Source organism: Mastomys coucha, unplaced genomic scaffold (assembly GCF_008632895.1).
Source record: "Mastomys coucha isolate ucsf_1 unplaced genomic scaffold, UCSF_Mcou_1 pScaffold21, whole genome shotgun sequence".
Taxonomy (NCBI): domain Eukaryota; kingdom Metazoa; phylum Chordata; class Mammalia; order Rodentia; family Muridae; genus Mastomys; species Mastomys coucha.
In genome coordinates, this window is record NW_022196904.1 from 156,911,594 (window position 1) to 156,924,351 (window position 12,758).

The 12,758-nt window shown below is 47.5% G+C and overlaps 1 protein-coding gene across 1 annotated transcript; it reads left to right on the forward strand.

Annotated features, from left to right (window-relative positions):
* Nucleotides 1-282: 282 nt before the first annotated feature.
* On the forward strand, nt 283-12,756 carry Dmrt3 (doublesex and mab-3 related transcription factor 3; the record flags this gene model as incomplete). Its single annotated transcript, XM_031384995.1, has 2 exons — nt 283-751; nt 12,089-12,756. Coding segments are annotated over exons 1-2 (1,137 nt in total), but the record flags the coding sequence as incomplete, so codon positions are not given.
* Nucleotides 12,757-12,758: the final 2 nt, after the last annotated feature.

The window sequence follows — 12,758 nt, forward strand, 5'->3', positions numbered from 1 at the left end:
CAGGGGAGGAAGTGGCTCAGACCTTAATCAGAGCTCTCCCGGCTCCTTGCAGCTGCCGGAGAGCCTCGGCGTGGGAGGACCAGCGGGTGGAGCCTGCGCCCCCGAGAGCGGCCGGCAGAGCGGCGGCGCGCGTGGGGACCCGCGGGCTGCGAGCGAGCGCCATCGGAGCCGGGGAGACTGCTGCGGTACCTCCGGCCGCCGCCGACCTTCCGGGGCCTCCCGAGAGCGGGCCTCCGTGCTCTGTGCTCCAGCTCCCGCCGCTGGCCCGGGGGAGCCCCGGGCATGAACGGCTACGGCTCCCCCTACCTGTACATGGGCGGCCCGGTGTCGCAGCCGCCGCGGGCGCCCTTGCAGCGCACGCCTAAGTGCGCGCGCTGCCGGAACCACGGGGTGCTCTCGTGGCTCAAGGGCCACAAGCGCTACTGTCGCTTCAAGGACTGCACCTGCGAGAAGTGCATCCTGATCATCGAGCGGCAGCGGGTGATGGCGGCGCAGGTGGCGCTGCGCCGGCAGCAGGCCAACGAGAGCCTGGAGAGCCTCATCCCGGACTCGCTGCGGGCTCTGCCAGGGCCCCCGCCGCCGGGGGACGCCGCGGCCACCGCCGCCACCGCCTCACAGTCGTCGCCAGCCTCACAGGCGTCCCAGACGCCGGCGCCGCCTCGTCCAGCCGCGGAGTTGGCCGCAGCTGCCGCGCTGCGCTGGGTCGCCGAGCCCCAGCCCGGGACGCTGCCAGCCCAGCTTGCTAAGCCAGGTGAGAGCGCCTGCGGGGCTAGGGTCGCGCTCCCAAGGGGGGGGGGACTTCGAGGGATCCGTGGGGAAAGCCGAGGACGAGTTTGTGAGAAGCAGACCTGGTTGGGGCTGCCCAACCCCCACCAGGCACCGGTTCTTACTCTCCGGGAAAAGGGGGTCTCGAGAGTCTGAAGCCGGTGGAAACCAGGAGCCCGCCCGAGGGGCCAACCGAATAGCCCAGCTGTGTGTCCCTATTTTCAGATGCTTTCCCCAGGTTGAGAGGGAACGTAGTAGGTCAATTCCAAGAGTAAAATGATGTCTCGAGGAAGACCGACTTTTAAACGCACCACGATGAGGGGTTTCCTGGCTGCCGGTTTTGGGGGCGGGAGGGGGGCTCTCACTTGGAGCAAGGGGATAAATAGATGCTGGTTAGCAGGGCCCAGTGCTTTGCTGGGTGATTCTTGGCTTGGTCTGGGGCACAGAAGCAAAAAAAGGTGTTGTGTCTCTTACTTAAAGGAACTAGGAGTCGGCTTTTTTAGCCAGGCTAAGAGGCCTCATAACTTAGAATACGGAGAGAGAGAGAGAGAGAAAAAAGCACCGTTTAAGAACTATAAAGAAAAGGTTCCAAAAGGCTCCAAAGTGAGACCAGTTAACTCTTTTTTGCTGAACTACTTCTTTGGCCCTTTAATGCCATTTCTTCCCGGGCTGCTGTGGTGTGAAGAAATGAAAACCAAAACTTGGCCTACAGTGGAGAAAACTTAGCAAGTGCTTTTCCAGGATTATAGGGGGGGGGGGGTTGGTCTGGCTTGAAATAATGAGGGGCTTTCTGGACATCTGGCTTCCCGCTGTTAAGAAATGGTTTGATTTGGGGATGGGGTAACCGGCTTCTGAGCTCTGAGAGTGGGCAGACCCCAGTTTCTACTTAGTTCTCTCTTTCTGGCTCCTTCCTGAGTCTGGCTGCCCCCATTTTAAGCCTCATTCTCTCTTGCCTCGGAGGAACCTCTAGCTTTACTCCTGGCCTCTCTCAGCCTCCCTCGTGGCAACCGGAATTCAATGGAGTTTGGTGTTTCCCCTTCACTGGGTAAATGTACAAAGGAGACAGGCCCATCTTCTTCGGAATGGGGGTGTACTGGAATTAGGAGTGAAAGGCCCGCAGTTTTCCTTATGTAGAGCTATCTCTACTTTCTCAGTCGCTCCATGACAGCTCTTCTTCAGAGAACCCCAGAGCACTGAGCTGAACTGGGGGGGGGGGGCACGCTACTCACTGTTGGTGTGTGGTGGTGAGGTGGTTGGTAGCTTGGCCAGTCAGTCCCACCTTCTGGTTCAGTTGTGCCCTGTAGGCCTGAAGTTCAGAAAGCAGTTTGCTCACTGGGTTTTGTGGCTGTTTAACTACAAGGAACATGTAAGCACATCTCAGAAGCACTGCCCCATGACCCTCATCTTATATTTGTGGATTTACCTGGTAGAGAAACCAGAGCCTGTGGTGGGAAGAAGGTTTTCTGGATTTGACTTGACTGAGTTTGGTCCCAGAATTCCGTTTTTCATTTTCATGTTCCATTCCTGGTTTTCCTGGCTCTGGGATTTGAGTCCCCAGGACTAGAGCAGAAAACCGAGTTATAATTCAAGTTGCTATTTCACAGTGCCCAGCTGCCTGCCAGCAGCCTTACACAGCAGACAGAACATTGAGTTCTGAGGTCTCTGTTTAGGAGGGGACTCCTTTAGTGCAGTGTGGTCCTCCAGGGGTTGTCCTTTTCCATAGCCAAAATTTATGAAGAGCCACAAAATCCAAAGCAAGGAGGAAAGGGACTGGGTGAGAGCATTGAGGAGGCCAAGTTGAAGCAGGAGGGCCCAAGCTTCAGGAGAATGAAAAGGGGCAAAGAATTTCAAGGGTGTAAACCAGGTTTGGTACATGATTTCTCTCCCTCTATGTTCACTCCAGATAGGGGTGAACCTGAGCCTTCCAAATTCAGAACAAGTAATTGAGAGAGAGAGGAAAAAAAATGAGGAGGAAGAGGAAGAGGGGAAGGAGTAGGAGGAAAAGGAGGAAGAGAAAGAAAAAGAGGAGGAAGAAGAAGAGGAGGAGGAGTAGGAGGAGCTGGCTAGAGATTGAACTGTGTGGGACCAGGGGTTCAGTTTCCAGCTGGTCACACCACATACCTTGCATATTCGCTAACTAACTTTCGTCAATTGCATTCTGTTAAGGAAAAAAAAATCACTTGGCTTGAGAGAGGGTTCTAAAAACAAGCTGATTTATACCTTTTCACCAGGAACACAAATACATTGCTCTATGCAACATGTGTTTTAAAAAAGCAATTCTGTTGGGAGTGGGCAGCCAAAGTAAAAAACTCCTGGTTGAGACTGCCTTGTCGCTGCGTTGCTGTCCATGTTTGCAGTGTATTTGTATGTGGCACGCCATCATCTTTAGAAGCATAATACAGATCATCCTGTATAAGTTAGTCCATTTCCACGAAGGGAGTTGAGTGTGGCCCCACGGGGGTTTGAAGGGCCATGAGCCAGAGCTCAGAAGTCTCTGAGTCTAGGAACTGCTAGCAGACTATTTAGGTCTGCTCCTTTGTCAACTTGGGTTTTGAAAATCGGCTTGGATTGTTTGCAGGTGGAGAGCCTCCCACACATCGCTGTGTTCTTGGAGACAAGAGCAGGTGGAGCGAGTCTGCTTTTTTCTCCGAATCTCTGAAGGAAGCACAGGCCTTAAGGATGTTGGCTAGGCGTCATGGGAGAAAGCCCATGTAGTTCGGGGAAGAGACATGAACACCAAAACTAGGTTTTCTAAGTGGAAGGAATCTTTTCTAAACTCACCTTCAGATGTCTTAAAGGAATGGTCTGAGCATTGTATTCAGTGTGAGTTTAAGAAGATTCTACTGACTGTTTCAACTACGGATTGAAAAAAATTCTCAGTTTCAGCCTTCCTCTGCCAGTCATCTCTGATGCAATTAAATTAGATTTTGATTGCATTCCAATTTCTAAGTTACCCTTCCTTATAGATACTATGCAACCCACATACTCCACTCCTAACTTCCCGTTGTGTCACCTCCATCCCCCTCCCTCCTTCCACAGAAACAGCTCAGGGAGCCAAACCTTTTGCAGCTGGCTGATTGTGCTTCTGGCCTGGGAGTCTTAATCAAACCAACCAAGCCAGCCAAGGGCTCTGGATCTGACGGGAGTTAGGGTCATGGCCAAGGGGAGAAGCCACAGTCACATTTGCTACCATATCCCAAACTTTTCCTCTAGAGGACGGTACTGGGTGGCCATAGGCCCTGGTGCCTGGAAAGGAAAGATGAGTGGCTGTGGAATCTTCCTTGGTGTGTATCTGCCATATGGCAGGTATACCGTGTGTGTGTGTGTGTGTGTGTGTGTGTGTGTGTGTGTGTGTGTGATATCACATAAATATATAGATTCCACATATATGCCATATGTATATATATGTATATGTGTACATATAAAATATATATACATTTAATTTAATAGAATTTAACTTAAATAACTGATATATATTATTTAAATGCTCTTGAAGGACATTTTGTTGGAGATTGAAGAGAAGGGTTAGACAGGAAAGTAAGATGTTCTTTACTTCTGAAAGAGACAGACAAGGCAGAAAGTGGGGGTGGGGGTGGGGGTGGGGGAAGGGGAGGCTGATTTTGGAAAGCTGACTTTATTTTGCCTCCTGCTGAAGCACCTTTACGACTGCTCTGGGCTTCCAGCTCCAGCTTGATTTGGATTGCCCAGTCTGCTTCCTTCATTTTAATTCTTTTCCCTTTTAATTCTCCAAAGAGAAATACTTGAGCATTTGCGTTAAGCGTTCCTGTGTGACTGTACACCCAGAGCAAGGAAGAAGCTGGGAACAATTACAGGTCATCTGGGGTGTCTACCTGTGAATTGAAACCCCCCCCCAAAAAACGCATCTGACTTTAAGATGGCTTGATCTGAAGCAAGGGGCTTTAGGAAAAGCCAGATAGGAAGAAATACCAGGACAGCAAGACTGTCACTTGGAACCTCTTACTCAGATCTGGCTTTAGGGCCAAGGAATCCAGTCTTTCCCTTGCTAGATTTGTTGGGTAAGTCAGTTGCAGTGAGGCAGGGGAATGCCTGACTGACCAGGCACAGGAGGCTGGGCTCTCTGGTGGCCCCAGCCCTGGATGGAGTGGCAGGGAGCCCAGGAGAGGCTTACAGTGACAACATGCTGGCTTCTCTGGGTACTGAAGGTTTGTCTGCTTGCCCCTGGTCTCTGTTCCTCCCTTACCTAAGGAGTAAAGCAAGTCTCTGGAGCCCTTCCTTCTTAGCCCCTCAGGCCTCAGCTCTATGCCTGCTTCCTCCTGATCCCACCTACCCTGAGGGGCGTTGGAGTGTTCCTGTCTGTCTGGTGGAGCCAAGGACTAAGGTTAAAGGAAAGAGAGAGTCCTCCCATAGGAACTGGAGTCTCTTGCCAGGCGGAGAACCCCCAGCCTGCTCCAGGCCTTATAAATCTGAGGGATGACGGTGCTCTCTCCACTTACAACAACTTTTCCTCTCCCTGATGGATGAACTCTCGGGTTTAAAAGATTACAGTAATCACAGGAGGACAGTGTAAATCGAATCTGATAGCAATAACTTTTGGAGAAGGTCAGGCTCAAGTGAAACGTTACCAAGCAACAGGCATTTTGTTTGCAAAATACAATCAAAGAGCATCGATGAGAAAGTCTTTTCTGCAGCGAGTCAGCACTTTCTGTTAACAGCTTTACAGAGAGAACGGGGTAAATCTTCATAAATCAAAGTCCCTGCAGGACTTGGAGCCTTTTCTGGAACTGTTGCATTTCTTCCTGACTGGGAAGGAGAGTGCCCAGTGAAAACCCATTTGCCTGCCTGCCTTCTTTTTTCTTTTTTCTTTTTTCTTTTTTTACTCCAGGATGGCTTTCTTCCTTTTTTTCACTGTCTAACCTATGGCAGCCCCATCCCCCCTAGCCATTACCCAGGTCTCTGGAGTCCCTAGTTCTAGTCCAGTGTAATTTCGATTACATGGTAGGCCTTTGGACATCAAAAGACCACTACTTTGCCATACACGTGTTCTGACTCACACACAGCATCTTAACTGTCCCCTGGCCTCATTCACACACTCTTCTTTTCTGGGAAGGAAAAAAAATGAAGGTAGAGACGTAGGTGAGGGTTTCCATTTTGTGTTATGGCTAAACAGACTATACAAAGTTCAGCTGCCTTCCAAATAATAGAACATTATGAGAAACTCAGACCATTCATCGCTTCTGGACTCTGTGCCCTTTTCATTACAGTTACTAGTCAGACTTGAATTTCAGGCTGACATCAATGTTCTACTGTTTTCCACCACAGAGTATTGCTTTATTAGCTCAGTGTCTTCGTGTGTGAATAATATTCCCTTCTGTGTGAGGATTACCATAGCCTGCTCTGCTTCTGGCTTCTGCACGTAACTCGCTGCGTAGCATCATAAAATGTGACCAACTGATCAGATACTTTGGAATTTTGCAAAAGATTAGCTATCCTGTAAGCCCCAGTGGCCAAGGCAATGCTGTGGTTACCTGTGTATAATGTTGCCTAGCCCAGTACCTAGGGACATAGGGGATTTAGGGGGATTTGTTAAACAAGAAGAAAGCAAGCAGCCAGCTTCCTCCGACGAACAGGTAGATGTGTAGATTTCTACCCAACCATTTCAAAGCTTCTAGTTTCTTTCTTAGAAACTGATCATGCTGATTTTTTTTTTTTTGTAAGACACATGAAGTCTGCAATTATAAACTATACTTCCTTAAGCTCACTAGCCTTTTCTAAGCAATGCTCCTCTAAAATCTTGGCTTTATAGAACCTCAGACTTAGGGTCTTCTTGTCAGCCTCTTGAGTGTCAGGATTACAAGTGTGCAGATGTCAAGCCAGGCTAAGGAGATCAAACTGAACCCTTTGTACAGTGTCAAACCAGGGCTGATCTTTTACAAAGCAAAGCATTGAGTATTTTATTTTCATGTCCATGCAGACACACACATACAGACACACAGACACACACAAGCACACACACACAAGCGCACACACACACACAATTTTAGAACAAGATTTATTAATATCACCACTTTCTTCAAATTTCTACTCACTCAGTTTTTAATGATCCCTCACTCCTAGTGTGAGATCACAGAAAGTATGAGAAACCACTGGTAAATGTTTGACTCTGGAAGACCCCCCCCCCCCAGGGCTCCTCATCCCATCGTTATTTATTGCCATGGAGACCCACCCAGAGATCTACCTCCCCAAAATCACAGGAATATTTCTAACTGCATGGCATGCTTCGAGGAGGGGAGACTCGATGATCTGTGAGTTATGAGAATCCAGTCAGTGCTTGTGTCTTGCTCTAGGTGTTAGGTGGGTTTAGGCTTTGTGCACTAATTGGATAGAGTCTCCGATGCCAGCGACAGGTAAGTCAGAACACGTTTCCATTTGTATGTACTTTGAGCAGACTGTTTCACATGTATGGCAGGCTTTCTTGAACTATTTGAATACACTTTTTAAAAGTTGTATTTTTATATGAAGAAATTCATAGAAAGATTGATCAAATTGTAACTTTTAGACCGGAAGTCACTTTCGTGTGTGTGTGTGTGTGTGTGTGTGTGTGTGTGTGTGTGTGTGTGTGTGTGTTTATTTATTTTAGCAAAAAAGAAGGTATTATCATTGCATGGCATATGTGCTTAGAAGGAGGTGACATTGTTTTTCAAAGAAAACATGTCCTTAATGAAGCTCTCATAAACCTAAAGAAAAGTTTGTTTTGGGGTTGGAATGTGAGCATTTCTGCTTCATGGGCTATGAAGTGAGAGCTTGAATATTTGATAATATTTTTAAAAGGTTTGACTTTTTTCTTTTGTAATGCTTAAAAAGCATGTCCTCACTTGTATTAACTGGCCCGTCATGACAGAAATATAGTGTCCTGAACTTCTTACCTTGTGATCATGTATTCTGAAATATACTATATTTGTGATCATGTATTCTGGTTGCATCTACTTTTGACTGGTTGACAGGTTGTCTTCCTGTACTGTATGCAGAGTTAAAACTGTCAATTGAGATATCCTTCTACTCCTTATGTTCTGATTAGAGTCTCTGTTTCAATGAGGCAGAAGGCAGTGTTCTGGGAATATTCCTGTTTCGTTTTCTCAGCTGACGTTCCGTGGTTCCGTATCTAGAAAGGCCTTTGTGCTTTAAGCCAATTGGAATGGTTTATACATTTAGGAGGAGAAACCTTGGAAATGTAAAGGAAAACCTATTATTAAATGATTCTTTATCACTGAGCTTAGCTCTTGCCCTCTGTAATTACTTATGGCAGCTTGTAATGACTTTCGTTTACATACAATAATAGACATCAGAGTGACCCCAAATTACAGGGACTGTCAATTCTGCTTCTCAGAAATTAGTTTTTGGGCTAGGAGTTTGCCTTGGTGCAGGTTTTTGAGGCCCATCATCCTTGGCTCTATTTTGAAACCCAGCACCCTTGGGTGCTGGTGGGCATCCTGTGTACATTCATTTCTCAAATGTGTGTGCCCTCTGGTATGTGAACCTGCTTCCCTCCCTGGCCTGTGCCTCCCCCTCCTTCTTAGCAGAAGCACTGCTGAGCTCAGTTGATTACAAAGCCCTTAATTCATTTGAATCCTAGGACATCCTGCCAGCTTTTCTCACATTTAGCCATAGCCTGGACACTGAGACCAGGACACTGAAGAGCCCAGGAATCTATGAAGAGTGGGGATGACTCAGCACAGTGCTCCTCCTCCTCCACTGCTCAGATACTCCAAAGTACACAGTACATTGGCAAATACCCCAAAGTGCACAGTACACTAACAAATACCCCAAATTGCACAGTACACTGGCTTGGCAAAGGACAACACAAAGAGGGAAGAATGGCTTCGTCACCATTTGTCCTTTGAGACCTTCCAATTACCAGAACAAGCTGGCAGCCACCTACATGAGGTGTATTTTGCAGCACTTGGAAAACAGATACAAAGGTAGAATTGTATCCTATCAGACTTAAACGCCTGCCTCCCAGTAGTGTCTGCTGCTGCCTGGAGGGAACCCGCCCACCCCCCCTTTTTTTTTTAAAATGATATAGGTTTGAGTAGCTAGAGCATCCATCCTAAATGTTCTCACTAACCTTCTGGTCCAGGCAGGCGTTACCTGGAGCCCGAAGTCAGCCGTGGAAGACTGAACCAGGCTGATGGAGCTGTTTTGCTGAACAAGTTTTCAGTGTTTGAGTTCACTCAAGGCATGGAAATGTTACCTTTTAAGACACGAAGCTATTTTTAGCTCCTTTCTGTTAAGGATAGCAAAGGTGAGAGCTTTCCAGGTATGTAGACGAGTCTTTTGCCCCTGATTCTCAAAGACAAGGTCATTTCTCTAGTAGAAGCAAAACCAACAGCAAACCAGATCAAACCCTAACCATTCACCAGGCTGCTGTGACTCGGTGTCCTACTTTTCTTTTCTTTTTTCTTTCTTTCTTTCTTTCTTTTGGTAAAACATAGGTGACAGATTTTTACCATTTTAAGGTGGACGTCTTGGTGACGTTAAAGACGTTTATGATGCTTTAGAACAGCCACCACTATCCATCCAGAACTTTTTCATTATCCTCGATTGAAACCTCATGCTCATTGAGAGTAACTCCCGCCTCCCCTCCCCTAGAGCTACCTCTCTACTGTCTCTGTACTTCATGACTTCATCCTTTCTAAGCATCTCATAGAAGTGAAATCACATAACTTCTTTTGTGGCCAGGTTATTTTAGGTATTTATTTTAATCCTAGAATACCCTTAAAGTTCTTCCATATAGCAAATAACAGAATTTCATTCCTTTTGAGTCTGAATAATATTCTGTTTATCTCTTCATTCATTGGTGAACAATGTGGGCTGCTCTACCCTTAGGGTCCCTGTGAATAATGTTTTTGATGAGTCCCAAACTATGCCTGGTCATGTGTGCGTTCTCTCCAGCACATGCATCTATTTCCCCAAGGTAATAACTTCCATGAGCTTATGCTTCCTGCTGTCTTTTTTTTGTTTTTGTTTTTATTCTGTATCCTTGTTTTGGCCTATGGTAAGGTCAATAAATGCTTGATGCTGGTGGTAGATAATAAAAGCTGAATTTAGGTGCCTAGAGATGTGAGCCATTTTAAACATTATATCAGTATGTCCATGGGGAAAGTATTGAACTTGTTTTCCAAAGCTCTCTTGAACGGGAGTCAAAATGCAACTGTGTGCTCCTTTCAGAGCTAACACACTGTCCCTGTCCACCTGTTCTCAAGGGTTGGGGAATAGAGTGAAAGGGGAGTTACCTATGGGGTCGTGCGTCAGGGTAATATACATGAGTGCAGGCTGCTTAGAATATAAATCTGCAAGAGCTTTTTGATTTGGTCAGTTTTGTCATGTGTGTCAAGGACAGGGGATTCAAGCAGTTCAGTAATTGTGAGGTAAAAGCTGGACCTGTTGTCCTGGGAAGTGGGAGAGCAGGTGCTCCATTTGCTTTGTAAACCTAGGTCTTTGGTGAATCTCAGAGTGGCCATTGGGAGCAAAGGGGCGAGTCATTGGGTAGACTACAACAATAGAAACCTTCTAGTTTTTAATTAAAGAGAAGTGTAATGAAAATGACAATTTGGGATGCGTATGAGTTTGTATTAGACTTGGTTGAAAGCTGCATGCTTTGTTATACTCCAAGAATGCTTCAAAAACTTCTGTTTGGCTACAGGCTTTTGTTGGTTTACCTTGTGCTTGAGATTCATGAAGTGTTAGAAAAATGTCCCTCAATGGGCCTTTGTTAAAAGCTTTGAAAGTAAACAACAACAGGTAGGAAGGGGGGTGCCTTCTGGAAGGTGCTGTGATGAAATTTTACCTCTGGCTATCTGCACACAAGCAGGTTTGCCCACAGAGAGGCCCACAATGAGGCTATTCAGGCCAGAAGAGAAGACAGAGACCCACAGTCGCTCACAATCTGACACTGCCCCACAGTCCCTCACAACCTGATCCTGCCCCACAGTCCCTCACAACCTGACACTGCCCTACAGTCCCTCACGATCTGACACTGTCCCACAGTCGCTCACAATCTGACACTGCCCCACAGTCGCTCACAACCTGACACTGCCCCACAGTCCCTCACAACCTGATGCTGCCCCACAGTCCCTCACAACCTGACACTGCCCCACAGTCCCTCACGATCTGACACTGTCCCACAGTTGCTTACAACCCGACGACTGCATCATCGGGAGTGGTTTTCTTCTCTTTTTAACTTTTCCTTTCTTTTCTTTCTTTCTCTCTTTTTTCCTTCAAATCAATTACTCTAGATTAAGCAGTCATTACTAGCACATTATTTTAAAGGATAAAAAAAATCTATTTTCATGTAGTTTGCTAGTAAAAAAAAAAATGCTCCTTTATTTCCAATGAAACCCAGAGCCCCCTTGGCCACTGCCTTCTGACTAATTTAGTACTGCAGTGCTCTCTCCTCTTGGGTACCATCCGAGGTTAAAATGTCACATTGGCAACTGGTCTGTTTCATAGCCAGTCTTGGCTCTATTAAGAAAATTCTTTGACATCCTTCCTCCTTCAAACATACTTTGAAATGCTGCTGTAGGTCCTTTCTGTGGCGCACCAGTTCACACAAAGGCACTTGTCTACATCTTGCTACACATGGTGGACAGTTCCCGAACCTTCCAGCCATTTCTTTCTCCTCTCCATCATCTGTCCTGCCATCCGGAATTTGAACTGGCATTTTTGGCCTTTAATAAAGGCCCAGGCAGCTGACTTGGCTTGGCCCGTCAGTGACTTTTTACAAGTGATGTCAAAGGTTGTATTTGCCTCTCACTTAGGAACTCTATCAACTAGTTACTGTACATGATAACCTGATTTTTATTTTTAAAATTAAAAAAAAAAAAGCCTGTCAGGATCATGAGCCCTATTTAGCATAAAACCCAGCCATGGGAAGCAGATGTGATTATTAAAGTGCCCTATGGGGTGGTGTGCAGCGATGATGGCCAGAGCCCCTCCTGTGGCCTTTTTCTGTGCTCTGGCCTGGTTCTGAGTCTCACAGCCATGCTGTATGGGTAGCTAGGGCAGTGAGATCCAGGCCTTCTGTGGTTACACATTCATGTGGCCATTCTGTTTTTAAGGCAAGCCCTTTCTCCTCCAGCATTCTGAGAAAACACTGATTGCACCATCGTATTTTACTGACCCCACTCCCTGACTCCACTTGCCAATAGCTTTTGATTTCTTCTTTAAAGGCTGGTGGTGTGTTATGACCCATTGAGCCAAACTCCCTCATCCCAGAAGGCTGCTGTGCTGTTTGACTCTGAGCACACCAGGAAGGGATTAACCCAACTGTTCTCTTGCCTTTCAGATTTGACAGAAGAGCGACTTGGGGACAGCAGTTCAGGGGACAATGCTGCGGAGACCTTCAGTGACAAAGACACCGACCAGAGGAGCTCCCCAGATGTTGTCAAAAGCAAGAACTGCTTCACTCCGGAGAGCCCCGAGATCGTGTCTGTGGATGAAGGTGGGTATGCCGCTGTGCAGAAAAACGGGGGCAACCCCGAGAGCTGCCCTGACAGCCCCAAATACCATGCCGAGCAGAGCCACCTCCTGATCGAGGGCCCATCGGGGACCGTCTCTCTGCCCTTCAGCTTGAAAGCCAACCGGCCACCCTTGGAGGTGTTGAAGAAAATCTTTCCAAACCAGAAGCCCACTGTACTGGAGCTCATCCTGAAAGGCTGCGGGGGCGACCTGGTCAGCGCCGTGGAGGTCCTGCTGTCCAGTCGGTCCTCCGCGGCTGGGGCGGAGCGGACGGCCGAAGAGAGCCTGGTGCTGCCCTCCAGCGGCCACATCTTTGAACACACGCTGGGCTCCTACCCTATCTCTTCCTCCAAGTGGTCGGTGGGCTCTGCCTTCCGAGTCCCTGACTCCTTACGCTTTTCCGCGGACTCCAGCAACGTGGTCCCTAACCCCTTGGCCGTGCCCCTGCAGCATCCTTTCCCCCAGCCACCCCGGTACCCGCTGATGCTGAGGAATAC